At 41.1% G+C, this 25,199-nt stretch overlaps 1 protein-coding gene across 4 annotated transcripts in view; it reads right to left on the reverse strand.

The window, feature by feature from the left end:
* LOC116659613 overlaps positions 1-25,199 on the reverse strand; it is a 63,239-nt gene that overhangs the window by 18,717 nt on the left and 19,323 nt on the right. For 3 of the 4 annotated variants that reach the window (XR_004314982.1, XM_032467400.1, XM_032467399.1), the window contains one exon: positions 3,614-3,808. Coding sequence is in view for 3 of the 4 variants with exons in the window: in XM_032467400.1 (XP_032323291.1) it covers positions 3,614-3,808 (195 nt within the window). In the remaining variant the exon portion in view is untranslated. Of the gene's footprint in view, positions 1-3,613; positions 3,809-4,321; positions 4,493-25,199 lie in introns of those variants that run through there. The other variant, XM_032467401.1, reaches the window with a different exon arrangement.

Raw genomic sequence — 25,199 nt, forward strand, 5'->3', positions numbered from 1 at the left:
GGCTCCCAAGGGGCAGCCCCCCTCCTCCCACCACTGCTACTTCTACCTTCCTTCCCAAGCCTCCTGACCACACTGAGCCCACGGTCTTCCCAAAGTGGGTAGAGATGGAACATATCTCAACATAATACAAGCTATTTATGACAAACCTACAGCCAGCATGATACTCTTCAGTGAAAAGCTGAAAGCCTTTCCACTAAAATCTGGAACAAGACAAGAATGGCCTCTCTCACCACTTCTACTCAACATAGTAAGCAGTGGAAGTCCTAGCCATAGCATTAGACAACAGAAGGAAAGAAAAGTGATCTAAATTGGAAGTGAAGAGGTAAAATTGTCATTATATGCAGATGACATGAAACCATATATAGAAAACCCTAAAGTCCTCCGCATAAAAACAACTAGAGCTAATCAGACAATTCAGCCAGGTAGCAGAAGACAGTATCAACATAGGAATCAGTGGCATTTCTTTACATGAAAGTAATAATCCCTTTTAAAACCACATCCAAAAAATAAAAGACTAGGAATAAATCTGCCCCAGGAAGTGAAAGACTTCTATGTGGAGACCTACAAAACCATGACTAAGGAAATGAAATAGGACTTAAAGAAATGGAAAGACATCCCATGTTCTTGCACTGGAAGAATTAATAATGTCAAAATGGCCACGCTGCCCAAAGCCATCTACAGATTTAATGCGATCCCTATCATAGTATCTAGGACATTTTTTCACAGAACTACAACAAACCATCCTAAAACTTACATGGAATCACAGAAGACCCGAAATTACCAAAGAATTATGGAAGAAAAAAAACAAAGCTGGAGGAATAACCCTCCCAGGCTTCAGACAATCCTACAGAGTTACAGTCAAAACAGCATGGTATTGGTACAAAAACAGACCTACGGGATCAATGGAACAGGATAGAAAGTCCAGCAATAAACCCACACACATATGGTCAATTAACCCATGATGAAGGAGGCAAGAACACACAGTGGAGGAAAGACAGTCTCTTCAATAAGTGCTGCTGGGAAAGCTGGACAGCTACCTGTAACAGACTGAAATGAGAACATTCTCCAATAGCATGTACAAAAATAAACTCAAAATGGATTAAAGTCCTCAATGTAAGACCAGATACTGTGAAACTCCTAGGGGAAAACACAGGCCCAACACTCACAGACATACATTAATGCAATGTATTTTTGAACCAGCTCCTGGACTATTGGAAATAAAAGCAAAAATAAACAAGTGGGATCGAGTTAAACTCAAAGGCTTTTGCACAACTAAGGATACCATCCACGAAATGAACAGACAACCTACAGAATGGGAGAAAACCTTTGCAAATGATGTGACTGACAGGAGACTAATTTCCAAAACACACAAACAGCACATACAGCTTAATAGCAAAGACACAAGCAACCCAATCCAAAAATGGGCAGAAGACCTAAACAAACCACTCTCCACAGAAGATATTCAAATGGCCCATAGGGCACATGAAAAAAATGCTGAGCATCACTCATTGTCAGAGAAATGCAGATCAAACCTACAATGCAGTATCACCTTACACCAGCCAGAATGGCTATCTTCGAAAAGTCTACAAATGATAGATGCTGGAGGGGGTGTGGAGAAAAGGAAACCCTTCAACAGTGTGGGTGGGAGTGTAGACTGGTGCAGCCACTATGGAGGACAGTATGGAGGCTCCTTAAAACAATGAAATTAGACCTACCATGTGATCCAGAAATCCCACTCTTGGGAACGTATCCGGAGAAAAATAAAATTCAAAGACACATGCACCCCAGTGTTCACAGCAGCACTCTTTACGACAGCCAAGACATGGAAACAACCCAGATGTCCATCAACAGATGCCTAGATAAAGAAGATGTGGTACATCTATACAATGGAACAGTACTCAGCCATAAAAGAAGAATAAAATCATGCCACTTGCAGCAATATGGATGGACCTGAAGATTGTCATTCTAAGTGAAGTGGGCCAGAAAGAGAAAGAAAAATGCCATATGATATCATTTATATGAGGAATCAAAACTAATAACAACAATAATAATAAGGCCACAAGTGGACTAACTTTCATTTTGACTTCTTCAATATGTGTAAGCACATCTGACTGTCCTTTATGATCGTTAATACCGCATTCTGTTGATTCTTCTTTTGTAGTTGGCTTTAGCCCTTTGATAACTACGTAAGTTGAAAAACCTAATCTCTTCTTAGAAATGGTAAGTAGTACATATTATGTAAACTAAAAAAAATGAGCACTATACTGCATATCTACATGCAATATAACGTGTATGTGTGGTCAAACTGTAATAATTCTACCTAATAAAACTGGAAACGTTGGCGTGGTGGTGAGGGAACAGATATACAGATCAAGGGAACAGAATAGAGTCCAGAGGAAAACCCACAAACTTCTGGTCAGTTAATCTTCGACAAAGGAGGCAGGAACAACATACAGTGGAGGAAAGACAGTCTCTTCAGCAAATGATGCAGGGGAAACTGGACAGCTGCATGGAAATCAATGAAGTCACGATACTCCCTCACACCATGCACAAAAATAAATTCAAAATCGCTTAAGGACTTAAACATAAGACAAGACACTACACGCCTCTTAGAAGAACACACAGGCAAAACATCTGATACACACGTCAGCAACGCTCTCCTTGGGCAGTGTACCCCAGCAAACAGACATGAAGGCTCAATACACAAACTAATGGGACCAAACTGAATTTATCAGCTCTCTGCACAGCAAAGGAAACCATAAGCAACACAAAAGGACAACCTACAAGATGGGAGAAAATATTTGCAAAAGATGAGACTGACAATGGGTTAATTTCCTGAATATATAAACAGCTCATACAACTGAATAACCAAAAATCAACCCAATCCAAAAATGGTCAGAACTAAACATGCCATTGTCCAGTGAGGACATACAAATGATCAAAAGACATATGAAAAAAATCCTCAGTATCACTAATTATCAGAGAAATGCAAATCCAAATTACAATGAAGTATATCACCTCACACCAGTCAGAAAGGCCTTCATTGAAAAGTCCACAAAGGAGAAATGCTGGAGAGGTTGCGGAGAAAAGGGAACTCTCCTACCCTGCTGGTGGGAATGCAGTTTGGTGCAGCCATTGTGGGAAACAGTAGGGACAGTCCTCAAAAGACTAAAAATAGACTTGCCAAAAGCTTTTGATCTCTGTGGCAGGGCTACCAGCTCCCAAAGGCCCAGGCCCACCCTTTATTGTGCCCAAGGTCAACTGTGAATCAGAAGGTCCGGGGTGGCCTCCACTGGCCAGGCTGGTCCACCTACACAGGAAGGCCACGACCTGAGGGCCAGTGGGAGGTGGTCCCTGGCTGTCCAGCTGCCTCCCACCTCCGGTAGTTGCACCCGCTTTCCCAAACCCGGGAATAAGCGGCAGCAAAGACTACTAATGAGGGGGCTGGGGCACCACAAACCAGGGTGGGGGACTGGACCCACCTCAGGGTCCTAACAGGATGTGCGGCCTGGGCCTCACCCACACACCCCTCCCTGTGCGCCTCCCCAGCTGCACAGCCCAGGCCTCACCCGCCGGCTCCCTGACCTGCGCGCCCCCACCAGCGCCTCCTTACCTGACTAGTGAAGGCAGCAGAGGTGACAGAAAGTGGCAGCCCAGACCCCAGGCCGCGTTCCTCCTTGGGTAGCTGGTCCAGGAGAACCAGGCTCTCACCCAGCTTCCACTGCTCTGGGCGGGCTCAGAAGTCCAGGTTTCCATACCTGCCCCTGCCTCTGCTAGACCACAGAGGGGAAGCTCAGGCCTGGGGTTCCTGCAGTGTGGGAAAAGGAGAGTGGGGCTGGGTGAGGCCGGGCGGGGATGGGTGGTGGGGAGGGCCTACCCTGCGGCCCGCCCCTCCATGTCCCCAGCCCCAAAGCCCCCACCCTGCCACCGACTGGGTCCTGATACTCAACCAGTACCACCACGGGCCCTGGACCAGGCCACATTCCCCAGCTGCACCCCCTGCAGTGCAGTCCCCCACCCAGTCACTACCTCCCCACCTCTGGCCAGGCCTGCTACCCGACCTGGACCCCCAAGACAAAGCTCCTTCTCCTTATACTGAGGTCCCCGCCCTCACACTCCCCACAAACCAAGCTGACCCCTCATGCTCCACCTGGGGTCCCCCCCACCATCTCAAGATGGTCCCCCTCACCCTTCACTCTGGGATTACTGCCCACCCCTCAGCAGGGTCCCCCCACTCCCAGCAGCCCTTCATCCCTCAGCCTTTCCCCCCTCACCCCGAGTGCACCCCTAACCCGAGCTGACCCCCTCACCCTTCACCCCTCGTGGGCGGGGCAGTCCAGGCTCCAATCACCATGGTGACAGCCACCAGACAAGGATCCTGAGCATGTGCAGGCACACAGTCAGCTGTCCCAGGCTCAGGGCGCAGGCAGGCAGGGCTGGAGGCAGCTGCAATTCCTCAGCTTGCAAAGCACCTTTCCCTGTCAGCCTGCTCCTGGGAGGCAGGCAGGGGTCTATCTAGGGGACTCGGCAGTGGCAACAGCAGGATTGGGGCTGCCACATGCTAGAGCAGGTATTTGCTCCCATTTCTTGCTGTCACTGCTGCAGTCCCCAAACACTGAATGCACAGTGTCCGCCTCTCAGGAGCAGCATGACCTGAGGACAAGCCTCCAGGGAACCTGGGGCAGCAGAGGCCACCACCGGGCCAGGCCCCTGGGAAGATGGGAGCAAACCCACAGGGAGGCACAGGGCAGCCCCCTTCTCCCACCACTGAAGCTGCCACCTCTGCAGTCTTCCTTGCTCCCTGACCAAACTTCACAGGCCTCCAGAGAACAGGCTGACCTACACATGTGAGTCCTGCAAACCTGGGGCAGCAGAGGCCAGGCCACAGGGGAGATGACACTAAATCCAAGGGCTTGCAGGGGGAAGCCACCCTCCTGCTGCCCCTGTCCCCTGACCACACCATACCAGCCTCCTAGGAGGCAACTGACCTAAAGACGAGGGTCCAGCGAACCTGGGGCAGCAGAGGCCGCTCCCAGCCCCAGCCACAGGGGAGATGGGAGCAAATGAATGGCTCCTGAGGGGCAGCCCCTCTCCTCCCTCTGCCGCCGTTACATCTGTTACCGTTATCCCAGCCCCCTGAACGCACTGAGCCATGGTCTTACTAAAGTGGGTACACAGGAAACATATCTCAACATAATAAAAGCTATTTATAATAAACCCACAGCCAGCATACTACTCTACCAAGAAAAGCTGAAAACCTTTCTACTAAAATCTGGAACAAGACAAAGATGCCCACTCTCACCACTTCTATTCAATATAGTATTGGAAGTCCTAGCCAGAGCAATTAGACAACAGAAAGAAATAAAAGGGATCTAAATTGGAAGAGAAGAGGTAAAACTGTCATATATGTGGATGACATGATACTATCTATAGAAAACCCTAAATGCTCCAAACGAAAATGACTAGAGCTAATAAAACAATTCAGCAAGGTAGCAGGACTCAACCTCAACATATAGAAACCAGTGACATTCCTTACACAAAAGGAATAATTCCTTTTAAAACTACATCCAAAAAAATAAAATACTTAGGAATAAACCTGACCCAGGAAGTGAAAGACATATGCAGAGACCTACAAAACACTAAGGAAATTAAAGAAGACCTAAAGAAATGGAAAGATATCCCATGTTCTTGCATTGGAAGAATTAATACGGTTAAAATGGCCATACTACCCAAAGCAATCTACAGATTTAATGCGATCCCTATCAAATTACCCAGGACATTTTTCACAAAATTAGAACAAATCATCCTAAAATTTATATGGAATCACAAAAGACCCAGAATTACCAAAGCATTACTGAAGAAAAAGAATGAAGCTGGAGGAATAACCCTCCCAGACTTCAGACAACACTACAGAGCTACAATCAAAACAGCATGGTATTGGTACAAAAACAGACATACAGGATCAGTGGAACAGAATAGAGAGCCCAGAAGTAAACCCACAAGCTTTTGGTCAATTAATATTTGATGAAGGAGGCAAGAATATACAATGGAGTAAAGACAGTCTCTTCAGCAAATGGAATAGGGAAAACTGGACAGCAGCATGTAAATCAATGAAGTTAGAATACCCCCTCACACCATACACAAAAATAAATTCAAAATGGCTTAAAGACTTAAACATGTAGACAAGATACTATAAACCTCTTAGAAGAAAACAAAGGCAAAACATTATCAGACAGACATCTCAGCAAGGTTCTCCTAGGGCAGTCTACCCAAGCAATAGAAATAAAAGCACAAATAAAGAAACAAATGGGACCTAACTGAGCTTATTTACAAGCTTTTGCAAAAACAAAGGAAACCATAAGCAAAATAAAATGACAAATTACAGAACGGGAGAAAATATTTGTAAATGATTCAACTGACAGAGGCTTAATTTCCAGATTATATAATCAACTCATAAAGCTTAATAACAAAAAACAAAGAACCCAATCCAAAAACAGGCAGAAGACCTAAACAAGCATTTCTCCAATGAAGGCATACAAATGACCAATAGACACATGAAAAAATGCTCAATATCACTAATTATCAGAGAAACGCAAATCAAAACTACAATGAGGTATCTCCTCACACCAGTCAGAATGGCCATCACTCAAAAGTTCATGAAGATAAATGCTGGAGAGGGTGTGGAGAAAAGGGAACCCTCTTATACTGCTGATGGGAATGTAGTTTGGAGTAGCCATTACAGGAAACAGTATGGAAATTCCTCAAAAAACTAAAAATTGACTTACCCTATGATTCAGCAATTCCATTTCTGCTATATATCCGGAGGGAACTCAAATACAAAAAGATACCTGCACCACTATATACAATAGCCAAGACATGGAAGCGACCTTACTGAATTTTCAGCAACAGATGACTGGATAAAGATGTGGTATATTTATACAATGGAATACTACTCTGCCATAAAAAAGGATAAAATAATGCCATTTGCAGCAACATGGCTTGACCTAGAGATCATCATTCTAAGTGAAGTGAGCCAGAAACAGAAAGAAAAATACCATATGATATCAGTTGTATGTGCAATCTAAAAAAAAGACACTATGAACTCACCTACAAAATAGGAGCAGACTTGTAGACTTAGTAAACATTCTTATGGTTACCAGGGAAAGGGGCTGGGAAAGGATAAATGTGGAAGTTTGAGATTTACAAATGTTAGTCACAGAAACCTACGTTCAGTATCTGGTAATAACCTCTAATGGAAAAGCCGCTACAGCCACTAACAGAGGAAGCAAGAGAAGAGAGGAGAGTGAGCTATCCTGAGCTATAGCCCAGTCCTCCTAAAGTCCTGGCCAGCTGCTGACGCTGCACCCTGACCACACGGCACCCTCCTCCCAGGAGCAGACTGACATGAAGACATGCGTCCTGCCAACCTGGGGCAGCACAGGCCGCCCCCAGGACAGGCCCCAGGGGAGATGGGAGCAAGTCCACCTGCCCCCCCCGGGGGCAGTCCCCCTCCCTGGCCGCCCCCTAACCGCACCGCGCCTGCTTCCTGGGAGCCCACTGTCCTGGAAACCAGTGTCCTGCGAACCTGGGGCAGCGACGAGGAGAGGGGCACTACCCCTGGTGAGCTGGGCGATTTGCCCCCATCTCCCCTGCAGCATGGCCTGGGGGCGGCCTCTGCTGCCCCAGGCACATCCCCAGGTCAGCCTGCTCCCTGGAGGGGGGCGCGGTGTGGTCGGAGGCAGCGGCAGCGGTGGCGGGTTAGGGGTCTGCCCCTGCCAGTTTGTGGATTTGCTTCAAACTCCCCAGCCACCAGCCCTGGGCTCAGCCTCTGCGGCCCCAGGTCCGCAGGGACTCAGGTTATAGATCAGCCTGCTCCTGGAAGGCAGGCGCCATGCTGTCAGAGGGCTACTGAAGCGATGGCGGGATTGGGGCACTTCTACAGCAGGGCAGTTATTGAGATTTAATTTTTGCTTTGTTTCCATTGTTTTGCTTTGTTTCCTTCCTCGTGGGGATGGATCGGGGAAGGAACTTCTCTGGGATACAGGCAGTAGGGCCTCCCAGTGCCCAGGAAAGAGCAGGACCTGAGAAATAAATGAGCGCAGGGGGCAAATACAGATCGTGCAAGATGGAAATCTTATCACTACCTTCAAGGGCATACATGGACCTGGACAACAGACACACCAGATACATGAGGGGGAAGTGCAGACTGACAGCCAGAGGGACATGTTCTACTCTGTGTATAACCACTGGGTGTTTCACATCATCCATAGAGGTGGTTAGAGGAGTAATAATGAGGATCAACTAGGAAGATTCAATTTCCCTCCAACCTGGCTGCTGAAGGGGCTCTTTAGAAAGAAACAAGTAACTGAAAGGCAACAATAAGGAAACATTCATACCCATCAGAATAGCCAAAACGTTAAGCTCGTTAATAACCTAGAATGTGAAACCAAGAAGGCGCTCGTACACTGCTGGGACTAAAAGTTGTAAAAGGACTTGGTAACAACTAAAATAAAATGAAGACAGGCATACTTGAGGCTCCATCTTTTTCATTTACAGAAATAGACCCCAAAAAATGGTTGTATCTCTGCACAAGGAAACACATGAAAGTACTCATTGCACCATGGTTTGCAATAAGAAAAATTACAAGGAATTTTCATCAAAAGGCAAGAAACAAATTATACTAATATAATGGAATATTATATAACAATGAAAATGAATTCACTGAATCAACCTGTACCAGCAAAAGCAAAAAAGATAGAAAAGAAGGAAGGAAGGAAAGAGGGAAGGGAGGGAAGAGGGTGGCCAGGAATTCATCAGTGGCTGCAGGCAGAGATGCACCTCCTCACCACCTCTCCATGAGGAAGGGAGGAAAGGATTCAATCCCTGGTGTGCACACGGGCAGAGCAGAACCACCTAGCAGAAGAGCAACACCTGCCAGTAACACACCTGCCCTCCCAGAGCCAGGCTGCCTCTGCTCTGAGAAATGAGGTCACAGAAAAGCACCAATTGGGAGTCAGGAGAGGTTCTAGGTGCAATTTTCAAATGGGTCTAAGAAACCATCCCTTTGTAACAACTATCTGAGCTTCTATTCAGAAACAAGAGTTGACAAGGGATAACAGATCAATTCTGAAATAAAATAAAAAACTTGATGGCATTCTCCCATATTATCTACTAAATAAGCAACTTCCATTTTCTGTGGATGCCAGTGATAAACAGAAAGATGAGATGCAGTAAAGGGTTCAAAGAATAATCTGTAAATCTATTTCAAAAGCCTAAGGATATTAAGAAGCAGGGTAACATTAAGCCTGGCCTCTGTACTCACTCTTCCTCACAGATGCTCTCGTATTAAGTCCATAATTCAGTATGAATACACTTTAATATTATTTTCACCTAATTTGGAAAACTAAAATTCAGGATTATATGAAAAAGTTCATAAAAACTTAGATTTAGGTGATTTTTATGTTATTCGAGGCACATGGGAAATTTAGGTATCTTTCTAAAATGTAATGATTTAGGGTAAATACAGTGCCAGTGGTACTCGGCAAGCACAAAGATGTTTTTCCCTTTGTTTTTATTGAGATATAATTCATATGCCATACAATTAATGTTTTTAAAGTATGCAATTCAGTGATTTTTAGTAGATTCACAAAGTTGTACAACCACCAACCCGATTTAATGTCAAAATATTTTTATCACCCCCCCAAAATCTCTGTACACATAAGCAGACACTCCCTTTTCTCCCTGCCCTGTCTCCAGCCCCTGACACCCACCAACCTATCTTCTTTTGTCTATGGACCTGCCTACTCTGAACCCTTCAAATAAATGGAATCAGACAGTATGTGGCCTTTGGGGTACGGCTTCTTTCATTTGGCATAATGGCTTCAAGTTTCATGTAGGTTGGAGCATGTATCAGTACTTCATTCCTTTTTACGGTCCAGTAATATTCCACTATAGAGCTGTACCACATGTGTTTAGCCATTCGTCCATTGATGGATAGTTGGGTTGGCTTTTGGCCATTATGGAATAACACTGGGTCATAAGGTAATTCTACGTTTAACCTTTTGAAGAACTTCAGCAAATGCATCATTTTCCATTCCTATCAGCACTGCATGAGAGTTCCAACTTCACCACATCCTCACCAACATTTGCTGTCTGTTGAGTGATAGCCATCTTAGTGGGCATGAAGTGGTATCTCACTGTGGTCTTGACTGCATCTCCCTAAGTAATGATATTGAGCATCTCTTCAGCACGAAGGCTTTTAGAATAATAGTTTTTCCATGTGGCTGATATTGATCTAACAAGTGCTGTAACAATAATGAATTAGTTTAACTCTTGCATCCTATTTTTCTTGCATAATTCAACCTAACAGACTTACATACAGTAATGAATATTTATATTTTATGAATAAGGAAACTGTTAGGAGATAATTAAAAAGTAAATCCTTAAGAAGTACACACACTAATACAAGATTTATGAAATTTTATATTTATATGCTTATAATACACATATATTTTGTCCTTCTTTAGCGGAAATGGTTGGTCAAAGGAACATTAGAATAGGAATAAAGTTGGGGAAAAGCAGTTCAATATCTTCCAGCAAAGCATAGATGGTGGTAAGTAGCTAGCCCAGCTGTTCAAATGGCATTTATTATTTCTCTAGAAAAATATGATTCTAAGTAGTCACTAAACGTTTCATTACTTGTTACAGACTTTACATTGCTTTAAACTTACTTCTGTGACCTCTCCATGTGCCAAACCAAAATAAAACATTACCTTCAACTATATTCAGAAACATTCAGTATTACTTTAAGTACTAGAAGGTATACTTTCTCATATGACAAAATACATTTACTGCCCACACTTAGGGCATGAAAGACCCCCGTACAATAAAAGTTAGGATGCAGACTCATGTTTAAAACATGGAAAATTTGATCCAAATGTTCCGATTTTTTTAAAACCTAAAATGAAAAGTCAAAAGCTTCTTTTGGCAACAGTTAACTCATTCAAGCTATGATCCATCTTTAACTCATTCAGGATATGCTCACTGAGTCACTTAAGTCCATAATTCAGTATGAATATACTTTAATATTATTTTCACCTATGATACTGTAATTTTTTCCACTGAAAGTACCAAACCCATTCAGTGAGTTCAGTTAACATGCTGTGTGTATGTTTTAGGTGTTCTGGTCTAACCACTAACTCCCTCCAATATACTCTGTACTTCCAGCCTCAGGACATTTGCTCCTGTGAGACTCCATGCCTGGAATTTTCTTTTCTCTAGTCTTCTTTTTTCTACACCACTGACATTGAACTGCTTCCAATACAAGTTCCGAAATTTCTATAAAGCTGCCCCTGACTACTTCCTCTACTGAATGGTTACACCAAATATCAGTGGGGACAATTAAATTCATAGGTAGGTAAAAGGAGCTGGATTTTGAAGAATCAAGGATGACTCCCAGTTTGACTACGTCGGTCACATCTCCTTCCCCATAGACATTTATGAAGGTAGGAGTGAAGTTAAAGAGAACCACCTCCAAATGAGAAAGCACCAAGGTGGCTGCAATCCTTTCTAGAATTGTCAAGTCAGTCTGTTTTTATTTATTCATTCATTTATTCAATATTTATTCCACCTCCTCCTGAGTGGACCCTGACATAGGTGCTAAGGATAAAAACAGGAAAGTGATCCATAAACGTAATAAATACCTAACATTAATCAAGCACTTACTATATAACAGTTGCCCCACATCTGCACTGTTACAGGCATCCTTCAGAGACATTGAGGGTTCAGTTCCAGACTACCACAATAATGTGAGTCACATGAATTTTTTTGGTTTCCTGGTGCATGTTAAAGTTATGTTCACACTGTGCTGTATATACCCTATTAAGTGTGCAATAGCATTATGTCTAAAAAAAGTATATACCTTAATTTATAAATATTTTACTGCTAAAAAAAGTTAGCCACCACTGGAGCCTTCAGCAAGTCATAATCTTTTTGCTGGTGGAGGGTCTTGCCTCGATGTTGGTAACTGCTAACTGAGCAGAACAGTGGTAGCTGAAGGCTGGGTGGCTGTGGCAATTTCTTAAAACAAGACAACAATGAAGTCTGCTGCCATCGATTGACTTTTTTGCACAGATGATTTCTCTGCAGCATGCAATACTGTTTGTCAGCATTTTATCCACAGTAGAACTTCTTTCAAAATTGGAGTCAATCCAACATAATATTGTATGTCTGCTATATTTCAATTAAAAAATGGAATCAATCCTTTCAAACCCTACCACTGCTTCATCAACTAAGCTGATGTAATATTCTAAGTCCTTTGTTTCATTTCAACAATCTTCAGAGCATCTTTATTAGGAGTGGATTCCATCTCAAGCAACCACCTCCTTTTCTTGCCCTTAGGAAGCTACTTCTCATCCATTCACGAGACTGCAGCAATTCTGTCACACATTCAGGCTCCACTTCTAATTCTAGTTCTCTTACTGTTTCCACCACATCTGCAGTTGCTTCCTCCACTGAAGGCTTGAACCCCTCAAAGTCATCCATGAGGGTTGGAATCAACTTCTTCCAAACCCCTGTTAATGTCAATACTTTGAACTCTTCCCATGAATCACAGACATTCTTAATTGCATCTAGAATGTGAATCCCTTCCAGAACATTTTCAATCGATTTTACCCAGATCCATCAAAGGAATCATTATCTACAGCAGCTATAGCTTTACGAAATGTATTTCTTAAAAAATAAGACTTGAAAGTTGAAATTGGTCCTTGATCCACAGGCTGCAGAACAGATGTGTTAGCAGACATGAAAACTTTAATCTCGTCATTCATCTCACCTCCATCAGAGCTCCTGGGTGACCAGATGCATTGTCAGTGAGCAATCATACTGTGAAAGGCATCTTTTTCTCTAAGAAATAGGTCTCAAATGTTCAATGAACCACGTTGTAAACAGCTGTGCTGTCATTCAGGCTTTGTAGTTCCATTTGTGGAGCACAGGCAGAGTAGACTTAGCATAACTCTTAAGGGCTCTAGGATTTTCCTAGTGGTAAATGAGCACTGGCTTCAACTTAAAGTCACCAGTTGCATTAGCCCCTAACAAGAGTCACCATGTACTCTGAGGTTTTGAAGCCAGGCACTGACTTCTCCTCTCTAGCTATGGAAGTCCTAGAAGGTTACCATCTTCCAACAGAAGGCTGTTAGGCCTATACTGAAAATCTGTGGTTTAGCACAGCCACCTTCATGAATTATCTTATCTCAACCTTCTGGACAACTTGCTGCACTTTCTTTATCAGTACTTGCTCTTTAACTTTGCACTTCTGTGTTATGGCGTCTTTCCTTAAGCTTCATGAACCAACCTCTGCTAGCTTCGAACTTTTCTTCTGCAGCTCCGTCACCTCTCTCAGCCTTCACAGAGTTGAAGAGAGCTAGGGTTTTGCTTTGGATTAGGCTTTGGCTTAATGGAATATTGTGGCTAGTTTGATTTTCTGTCCTGACCACTAAAACTTTCTCTGTATCAGCAATAAGGTTGTTTGGCTTTCTTATCATTTGTGTGTTCACTGGAGGAGCACTTTTCATTTCCTTCAAGAACTTTTCCTTTGCATTCCCAGCTTGGCTCACTGACACAAGAGTCCTAGCTTTTAGCCTGTCTCAGCTTTCAATATGCCTTCCTCACTAAGCTTAATTATTTCTAGCTTTTGATTTAAAGTGAAAGACATAAGTCTTCCTTTCATCGAACACTCAGAAGCCATTTTAGTGTTATTAATTGGCCTATTTTTTTTTATTGAAGTATAGTTGATTTACAATGGTGTGTTAATTTCTGGTGTATAGCATAGTGATTCAGTGATACAAATACATACTCTTTTTCATATTCTTTTTCATTATAGGCCATTACAAGGTATTGAATACAGTTCCCTGTGCTATATAGTAGGGCCTTGTTGTTTATCTATTTTATATATAGTAGTTTGTATCTATGAATCCCAAGCTCCTAATTTATCCCTCCTCACCTCCTCCTCCCACCCCCGATAAGTTTATTTTCTATGTCTGTAAGTGTGTCTCTGTTTTGTAAATAAGTTCATTGTGTGGCTATTTTTTTTCAGATTCCACATATAAGGGGTATCATATGGTATTTTTCTTTCTCTTTCTGGGCTTACTTCACTTAGTATGACGATCTCTAGGTCCACCCAAGTTGCTACAAATGGCATTATTTTATTCTTTTTCATTGCCAAGTAGTATTCCATTGTGTGTGTGTGTGTGCACACACCACAACTTCTTTATCCAGTCATCTGTTGATGGACATTTAGGTTGTTTCCATATCTTGGCTACCATAAGTATTGCTGCTATGAACACTGGAGTGCATTATCTTTTCAAATTAGAGTTTCCTTTAGATATATGCCCAGGAGTGGGACTGCTAGATCATATGGTAAGTCTATTTTCAGTTTTTTAAGGAATCTCCTTAATGTTTTCCATAATAGCTGCACCAAACTACATTCCCACCAGCAGTGTAGGAGGGTTTCCTTTTCTCCACCCCTTCTTTGGCATTTATCATTTATGGACTTTTGAATGATGGCCATTCTGACTGGTGTGAGGTGAAACCTCATTGCAGTTTTGATTTGCATTTCTCTGATAATTAGTGATGTTGTGCCTATTGGCTATCTGTATGTCTGCACTGGAGAAATGTTTAAGTCTTCTCCCTATTTTTTGCCTGGGTTGTCTGCTTTTTTGTTATTGAGTTGTATGAGCTGTTTGTATATTTTGGAAATTAAGTAACTGGCCTAATTTCAATATTGTTGTGTTTCAGGGAATAGGGAGGCCTGAGGAGAGGGAGAGAGATGAGAAGACGGCCAGTTGGTGGAGCAGTCAGAGCACACACATACCATTCATTGATTAAGCTTGCTATCTTATATGGGCATGGTTTGTGATGCCCCAATTTAAAGAGTAACATCAAAGATCACTAATCACAGATTACCATAATGAACATAATAATGAAAAAGTCTGAAACACTATGAGAATTACTGAAATGTGACACAGAGACATGAAGTGAGCAAATGTTGTTGGAAAAAATGGTGCTTACAGACTTGCTCAATGAAAAGTTACCACCAACCTTCAATTTGTAAAAAATGCAGTATCTGTGAAGTGCAATAAAATGAGGTCTGCCTCTACTTTTAATCTTCACAAAAGGCCCTACTATTTTAACCACTGCATAGAGAAAACAGCCTCAGAAGTGAAATGGCTTGTTCAAACTCACAAAACCTACCAGGACTCGACCCAAGATCAAAAGACAAATCTGTCCAACTCCAAGTCTCCCAATCTCAGGCAGCTCAATCAGTGAGCAGGGTATTAAGGGACCAAATACATATTACACAGATGTAATCATTATGTATTTTTATAGCACATAAAATTAATGCCTATAAGTTCCATGACATTATACATTCAATAGGCTAGTCTGGGTATTTTATTCTAAATTATAATGTAATTTCTTTTTCAAAATATGCTATGAATGGCAGTAATCAATTTAGCAGAGTTTTTAAAACACAATCTATTTTATAGGTTACTAACTTCTTAATGCCAACCAAGAGATCTGTTTTGAAGAAAAGATTGAAGTAAATCACTCTAAGTAATATTAAAAGAAGGCTATAGATAGGATCTTATAAATAAAGTAGGACCGCACATAAAGCAGTGAAACAGTATTACCCCCTCTCCCAACAAAAAAGACCTGTCCCCACCCATATTCTAAAAAATGAAAATGGTTAAGGTCTCAATGTCTTCACAGACGGTATCTTCAAAACCAGTTTGTAACCACAAGATAAAGATAATTTACCCAAAGTGTAAATAAGGCCTATAATAAATAAACTCTCAGAATCAGCTCAAAATTAACCTGTGACAAGGGTTAAAATATTCACAACTTGATTATTTTACTTTTGTTTTGTTTTTTCCTTTCTCCTTCTTTTTCCTTTTTTTCCCCCTTGGGGGAAGAAGTAATTAGGTTTATTTATTTACCTAATTTTTAAGTGGAGGTACTAGGAATTGAACCCAGGACCTTGTGCATGCCAGGCAGGCACTCTACCACTGAGCTATCTCCTCCCTTTGATTATTTTAATACAGGATAACATGTAGGGTAGAATGAACCATCATCATGCTGCATGTTTCATTAAACTGCATAAAAAGTGGCTATAATAATATGAACTAAAGCTGCAATATTGAATGATTGTCTAGCATTTTCCTTTCTGAGCTGAGAAAAACCAAGCCTTAGTCAATAAGGATGGCGATAAATCCACTGCAGGAAGAGGTTTTTTACCTTCAAGTAAATCAAGACAATGCAGTTATAACTTTCCTAGGCTCCAGTTTACAGTAGCCAAGAAATGTAGTCGATCCTGGTTTCTTTTAGAAAGACTTCACACTTGGGCCTCTGGTTAACAATTATGGGTTTTCTCTATTTTGAATGGGTCTGAAATTAAACACGATGGCTTTGCCACAATTTTACAAAGTTTTATGAAATGTTAAACAGCAGCTGTGTGACTCTGGATTCGTCACACCAAAATGTAAACCAACATCACCAGTGCAAAGGGGCTAAGTTTACAACTTTAACACCATAATCCAAGGACACAGTTTGACTTCACAAGGTCTATAAATAAGCACCTTTTAAAGTTGAATGACAGCAATAAGGAACTACCACTTAGTAAAAATGACAGGGGTTTTTGTTGTCTTTTAAAAACCAAGACTCCCTGGCAATTTGGGGGGAAGGAAAAGCAATAAATTTTATGTAGACTACACTTGGCATCTACTGTTCCACATATTCAAAGCAGAATTCAAATGATCATATATGATAAATAATGCATGTTTCCTGTTAACCCAAATATTAAGAATATAAAACCAACATTTTCTACATGTACTAATAGAAGCTAAAAATTTTCACATCAATAGGTGAATATCTGGTAGTAATTTACTTACTCATATATATATATATATGTTTTATACACAGTGTAGTATACACCTTTATATGTATTTAAAAGCACACTTTGCCCATAAGAAAGCATAATGCGAATTGTATTACTAATTTATTTTTTCTGAATATTATTGACAAAGGAATAAAGACATACCACATGACCCCATTGATTAAATTTTTTTTTAATTCTAATGGCACACATGAAACTTACTAATATTCTGCACATCAACACCAGGCATGGTTTCTGAACTTATTCCTCAAGCCTGAAATTCAGTACGCATGTTAAACAAACAAGAAACTGTATTTGCTGAATGTAATTTCCCCCAACTGCATACAACAGGTTTTTCTTATTCTATTTGGTAAAAACGACAGACTTTCCGTGTTTTCATCAATTCTGTAGCCAAAATGTTCTATTATCTGTTCTTCATAGATGCAATGTAAGTGGAGAACTGTGAATTCATTTAATAAAACATTTCACTGCGTTGTACTGTTTCTTTTCAAAATCAGTTCTAAAAAAGTACTGGGAGCTGGGCGTATCGGTAAGCACTCTGCAATTATAGGTCCCATAGTAACTGCAAAGGAAGACTCAACAGTGACAAAGGTCATCAGGGCAAAGTCTGAACAACTCTATTCCTGGAAGAATCCTCTCCCAGGATGCCATTTTCCTGAAGGCAGAAGGGATATCCTAGATCTTCCCATGCCCATTTTATCAAAGTGGAGGAACATGCCTCTGGGTGTCCATAGGCCCTTCAGAGGTTAGCAGGCATCTAAGCACAAACAGGACTTGGATTCAGGGAGCTGCATCGTAACCATGGAGACCCACCTATAGGACAGCAACACGGAGCCTGCCAAAGACAGGATGTGAGAGAGAAGCTACCATTGAAATGAAAGAACAAATCCCCAGGAAAACAGACTTATCACATCACCATTATATAACAGGAAGAAACCCTATGCATCATGTGGCTTGTGCTAAAATGCTTAGTGATCTCATTCTTACCATAACAAATTATCTGCCAGAAAAGCCCTTCAAGGTCAAACCCTGGCAACAATTAAAAAATAATGAAAAGCATTCATCCCTAAGGCAGAGTTAGAATGTTTTAGTTTGAAGCAACATGCTGTATATTTTATTAGCTATAACTTGTTTAATTATTCATTGCAACTCTTCTATTCCCTGCAGAAACCTCAGGTTGCTCAGATTTCTATCTGAAACTCTTTTTTTATTTTCCTTATTCAAGGGCAAATGCCTTAAGAGACCAAAATGTCTATCCACTATTTTCAACTGGACAGAGAGATATATTTGTTTAGAATAAAATACTAAATTAAAGCCAGCAAGAGACAGATGGAAAAAGAGGGGGGAGGGAAGGGTGAGGAAAAAAGAGAGACAGACAAGACACATGATTTCATCATCGCAAATCATGCAAACCTCTGGACTAGAATTTCTACCAGGATGCTCCTTCTGTACCTGGGCCACGCATGGCCCTCGAGTTCTGCCTGCCTTCTCCATGCACCTGTGCTGCTCTCTGTGTCCAGGACCCTGTGCAGTCTTAAAGGCTGGCTGGAGCATCACCAGCCACCTTCCAAAAGCCTCCACATGGTTTCCCATCAGTGATGCCACCAGTCTCTCCTTGAGTTGCTTCCTGGCACGTTTTGCCCCTAAATACAGGGCTGTTGTCACTGGGTTAATAACCGTGCTCTCTGCTGGAGGAGCAGACAGGTATGGAGGAAGTGGGGGCATCCTGCACTGGGATGCCAATGTGATTGGTGTCTGCATGCCTCAAACCAGCCTGAGGAATGTCTGCAGAGAAGGTCCCCTCACTCATGTGAAATTGAGGACCCCCCTCCCTCTTTCTCCTTGGCTCTGAACATGACACTTTAACATCGAAATTCACGGGGCCACTTCCTTTGTGTGGGCACAGATCTGAGCCACAGGTGAGTCTCAAAGGGGTCGGATTCCAGAACAATGAACGGCATACCTTAGCTCTCCTTTCTATACACGTGAAAGCCTTCATGAGTAACCTGACGGTAATTTCCCATAACCGTGACCACCGACATTCCATACACGTGGTCAGCCTCACGTGTGGTGATGCCAACAAGAGCGAGATTCGGAGTCCAACTGGGGAAATTGGAGGCAACAGACTCAGATCATCAAAACATCTTTTCCCCTGGAGGGATCACAGTGATTCATTCCACAACCTCATTTTAGAATCCAAGGGAGAAAACCCTTATGGCCAGAAGAATGAAGTAGCTTGCTGAGCATTACAGAGTCAGATCAAGGGCTGGACCCCAGGCCCCCCTAACACCGGGTCTGTAGCACCTCTGTTACACTACAAATTGCTGGAATTTGAGAACTCCCTGTGATCAACTGCAAAAGAAGGACTACAGAATCTTAACTTCTTTCTACTCTGCTATTCTTTAGAGCTTGTCTTGTTCCTAAATCAATGACAAAAAATGTCTTTCTCTCACATGTGCCATTTTCCTGGGCTTCGTCTTGGCCTCTCTGCACACAGGTGTGGGGGGTCCATCTACCCACCTGGTCTAGTCTATCTTCATTTTTCCTGAGTGACACAACCCCTGTTATGTGCAGGGCAGCACTCCCCAGCTGAGAAACTACATACCCCAACCCCTGGTTCAGTTGCAGATGACAGAGACCTAACTCTGGCCCAGGAGATATAAGCAGAAGTTGCCAGTGGGAGCTCCCAGGAAAGCTCTTTAAAAGTGAGCAGACTTAACTGGCTGGTGCCTTTATCTCCTTGCCTATTACCTTCTCTGTTCCTAGGAAGATCCTGGAGATGTAGCAGCCACTTTGTCATCATGAGGCAACAAGCATGAAGACGAAAGCTGGACAACCAAAGGGAAGGCTAAACAGAAAATCATAAAGATCCTCAGAGCCGATGACATTGTCAGGCTACCTGCCTGCCTTGGGGTTACCTTTCTAGAGACAAAAAAAAACAGATCTTGGTTTTTTGTTTGTTTGTTTGTTTTCAAATTGAAGTATAGTTGATTTGCAATGTTGTGTCAGTTTTAGGTGTAGATCAAAGTCATTCAGTTGTACATATACATATATATCCACAAATCATTTTTCAAATTCTTTTCCATTATAGGTTATTACAAGATATTGAATATAGTTCCCTGTGCTATACAGTAGAACCTTGTCATTTATTTTATATATAGTAGTGTGTATCTGCTTAACCCAAACTTCACATTTACCCCTCTCTACCTTTCCCCTTTGGTAACCATAGTTTATTTTCTGTCTGTGAGTCTATTTCTGGCTTGTAAAAAAAAGTTCATTTGTATCATTTTTTTTAAGATTCCACATATAAATGATATCATATGATATTTGTCTTTCTCTGTCTGACTTACTTCACTTACTATGATAATCTCTAGGTCCATCCATGTTGCTCCAAATAGCATTATTTCATTCTTTTATGGCTGAGTAATATTCCATTGTGTATATATACACATCTTTATCCACTCATCTGTTTGATTAAGCCACTGTGGCTCGAGTTTTCTGTTACATACAGCTAAAATTATAGCTTATTTATATATCAGGTGTCAACAGATGTCATCATGAACAAGGAAAAAAAATTACAATTCTATATTTTCAATTGTACATTTCAAAAAAAATTTTTTATGGTAGCATGTTTAGACCAACCACTGACTGAATGCTAACTTACTGGAATTAACATACAGCAACACTGCTCTGAGGGGGAGAACCAGTTGGGACAACTCTTGGAAGAGATACCAGTGTGTCCCACTGTGAAAAATACAACCATCTATATACTTTAAGTGCTAAAACTGGTTGTATCTTGAGAAAACTTGAGGTAGAGTGGGCCCATAACTTGTGGTAATCTCTTAAGAATTTAACAGTGACAGCAACATCCCCTATAGGAACTGGGGACACTATTTTCTCAAAAGGATATATTTTTATTCTATATAGCTGATTTCTCAATGTCTAAATTCTGAAATTTAAAGCAAGCAGGATTTTACAGGTGGTGCAAAGAACATTCAGGCATCTAGTTACCCACATCCCATCAAACACTTTGTAGCCAGAAATACAGTCAGAATCTGAATGCACCACTAAAAATCCTTCCACCTACACTGCGTTTCTGATAAGTCCTTTTCTCTGTCCAGATTCCTTCCTGAGACTACCCAAGAGTTCCCAGCTCCTAGTATCTCTGCCTCAGCCAGACACATTCATTTTTATTCTGGTCTCATTTGCAAATTCTAGTAAGCTGAAATGAGAAAACGGCTTCAGAAAATAACTTATCTGCTACAGTAGTTTTCTTTACTTTTTCTCAGAGTATTAGGCAAGTAACTAAAAGTCCAATATGTTAGGATGAAACAGTAAACTACTGTAAAACTGCATCAGCCTTAGACAGTCACTCTTCTAAATTTCAAATTACACAAATTTTACTCTTCAAAATGTCTATTTGTAGCACATCACAACATCTCATAAAAACATATCAACCATCAGCACCAATCTCAACATATAAAGCAAGACAGAAAATGACAAAATGCCTAGCTATCAAGAGGAGAACATTAAACAATCATTTATTTGGAACTAAACAAGTGTATTTCTTAAAAATGCATGTCATTTAGTCTCTATTCTGCCCAAACACTTACTGTAGTCAATGGAAGAACTAGCAGGGATGGCTGACAACTGAGAGGCACTCTTCAGTCATGGGGCTGGTAGGACACTCAGCTGAGAAAGTGGAGTTTCTCTGGTTCTCTTGAAGCTAGGACATCCTCAGGCAGGGGACTTGGGTGGCATAGATCCAGCAGGTTGGAAAGGGACATGTGAACTCATACGCACTGTCTCGGCAGGTACCCTACAGCACGCTGGCTTACACGAGAAAGCCTTGCTTGGCTAAGATTGTAACTAAGCTATGCTACATGTCAATACTTTAAAGACATGTTACACCTCAACTGATTCAATGTTCAGTTTCAAGGTCTATCTTTCACTGAAGATTTCCATTTTCACCTACCAAAGCAGCACACGTGGTTCTTCCTAAGACTCAAGGAGAGCCTCCCCCAGCCATACCCCCTGGACTTGGAGGCAATCCAACTTGCAATTAACAGCAGCAAGGGGCCAGGCTGGGTCCTGCAGAAAGAGCGAAACCCCACGTGACAAAGAGCTCACTGCAGAGCCCGGTCCAGCTGTATATGAAAAGAAAGATGGCAGGTGCTTTGCCAGGAGTCTACGGTGCACAGCTACAGTGGTTCAGCTGCGGGATTCAAAAGATGGGCGTTCCCACTGGAAATGCACTAGTTTAAGGATATTAATTTGGTAAATTTACCTGTCTCTTCTCTTTACAGTATATTTTCAAAATATACTGTTTTGTAGTTTCAGAAGTCTTTTTGTCCTTTGCTTTTCTCTTTCCTCATTTATCTCTTAGTTTTATTTTGGTGAAATATGGGGCTTTCCTCTCTTCACAATTACAGGAAAAATCTCTCATTTAGAGAGGTTGCCAGTTTAAATTTTGATAAGATAATCTTTGTTGATAAGAATTTACAAACTAAACCGTACCAAAAAGCACATTCTTTGGATCAAAAGAGATGTATTTGGCATCATCTATGCACTGTATAGTGCTTACATGGAGATAATCAAGTCTTACAAGTATATTATTTTCTTTAAATATTCAGAACACATGGTATTGTTCACCAACTATAACAGAGCTTTAAGAACAGAAATACTTAAAGGATAAAGAATGTTGCTGAGGCTAAAAGTCTACATTTACAGACTATTTTTCATATTAAAATGAACTAAGAAATTTAAATGCTAAATATTATTGAAAAAAATTGCATCTGTGCATGCTACGTCATCAGGGAAATGCAAATTAAAAGAATGCAATGCACTACACACCTATTAGAAAGGCCAAAATCCAGAACACTGACAACACCAAATCCTCGCAAGGATGTGAAGCAACAGGAACTCTCATTATTGGTGGGAATGCCAAATGATACAGCCACTCTAGAAGACAGTGTGGCATTTTCTTAAAAAACTAAATTACTCTTAGCATATGATCCAGTAATCATGTTCTTTTGTATTTACACAAATGAACTTACTTAAAGCCACAGAAAAACCTATATAAGAATGTTTACAGCAACTTTATTCGTAATTGCCAAAACTCGGAGGCAACCAAGATGCCCTTCAGCAGGTGAAAGGATAAACTGTGGTCCATCCAGATAACAGAATACCATCCAGAGCTAAAAAGAAATGAGCTACCAAGCCATGAAAAGACATGGAGGAACCTTAAATGCACATTACTAAGTGAAAGAAGCCAATATGAAAAGGCAACATACCGTATGACTCCAACTACATGACATTCTGGGAAAGGCAAAACCATGGAGACAGTGAGAAGTTGCCAAGGGCTGGTAGGGGAGGGAGAAGGATGAATAGGTGGAACAAAGAGGATTTTTAGGGCAGTGAAAATACCCTGTATGACACTGTGATGAGTGGTAGGTGCCTGGCATTATACATGTGTCCAAATTCAGAGAACACACAACAGTAAGAGTGGACTCTAATGTAAACTATGGATTTTGGGTGATAATGTGTCAATGTAAGCTCACCCTTGGTAACAAATCTACCACTCCGGTGAACGATGCTGCTAATGGGGGAGGCTATGTATGTACAGAGAAGGGGGCATACAGGAATCTCTGCACATTCCTCTTAATTTTGCTGTGAACCTCAAAGTGCTCTTCACAAAAGCCTTTTAAAATGTTCATCTATAACACTATGCCTCGATTATTTTTAGTCATTACCTTTCACTTATGCAAAATCACCAACATGTGATGCAATAATAGTTCATATTGTTTGTGACTATATAGGAATGTGGTTAAAGATAAAATGTGTGGTAGGAAGGGACACACCAGTAGAGTGGTGACATCTGGGAAAGGAGGAAGGAAATGTGATTACGAATCCTATAATTATACATTCCTTTTTTAAAAAAAAGGAATTTGTAGTAAATATGCAAAACGTTGACAATTAAACTGGAGAGACAATTTTGTTAGCTTGCTTGATTATTTTCTAGTCTCTTTGGTACAGGAAGAAAAAGTCTTGGGGTAAAATGAAACATGACCAAATGAGATGTGAGGTTAGGTAAGAAGTGTCAGACTAAAGTAAGAATTTACATATTCAGGAAGAGAGGCAAGGAGGGGATTTGGAAGGGTCAAAGAGCAGGGCCAGACTCACCCGAAAAGAGGACAAGGTAGGATAGTCTAGGTAGACAGTACACTACAGGGACTGTGTCCTTGGAAAACACAACAAGGTCCCATTCAAGTAGACGCTGTTTACTGGGTGACTTGTGGACCCAGAATTGAGTACTGTATATATCAGCTTACTATGAACCAAATAGGAAGATGCTTGATTTGCTGCATAAAATGAACCTTAAATACAGAGGAAACCACTGAAATAATGGTAGGAACGACAATACTGAACTGAGATTCTGACAGCACAAAAAAATTGTTATAAAATACAGCTTACCTATAAAAGTAAAAAACCATGCCTGCTTGTAATATGACTTTTAAGAGTGAAGTCAGGAATTTATTTTATCTGGTACACACAGTAATTTGGTATAAAGCTTTATGAAACAGCTAAAATAATGCTACCGCCAGAATCCAATTGTTGCTAAAACGCATTCAGTTAAAATGGAAAATACAGGGAAATAAAACACTGTAATTGTCTCTCAACCCACATTGTATATTATGTAGCTAAATTATATACTATTATATTTTCTACATTTTAATAAGCTTTCCCAGAGAGGAATTGATAACATAAGGAAATGATTCTCAGCTTTTATTTCTGAAGACCTAAATAATATCCCACACGTATTTATAAACCAAACAGGGCCTTGGCCTCTCATTAGATCCCAAACCTTATAAACTCTGCTTCACAAAACCACAACATGTAATAATACATGAAAGAGCTAACACAAATGGTTTTCGGTTCTACTTCTTACTTGGATTCACAGTTGGGGACTTACCTATTCAAAGTGAGCTATTATGATACATAAGAAAAAAAATCAAGGTTTTCTTAATTTTTGAAAATCTTTTAATAGTGTGCTGTATAATTCGTACAAATATTGTCTTTGGCCTTGATAATATTTTATTTAAACTTGTCCATCCACTAGTTAGTGCAAGTGGAGACCTCCCCAAAAAGAGGAATTTCATGGCCCTGACCCAAATGCAGCAGGATGTTGACAAACTATGTAAGTAATATGTCCAGTACTTAAATAAAAGGTCAAATGTCTCCTTTAACCTAT

The sequence above is a fragment of the Camelus ferus genome, chromosome 24, assembly GCF_009834535.1.
Source record: "Camelus ferus isolate YT-003-E chromosome 24, BCGSAC_Cfer_1.0, whole genome shotgun sequence".
Classification (NCBI taxonomy): Eukaryota; Metazoa; Chordata; class Mammalia; order Artiodactyla; family Camelidae; genus Camelus; species Camelus ferus.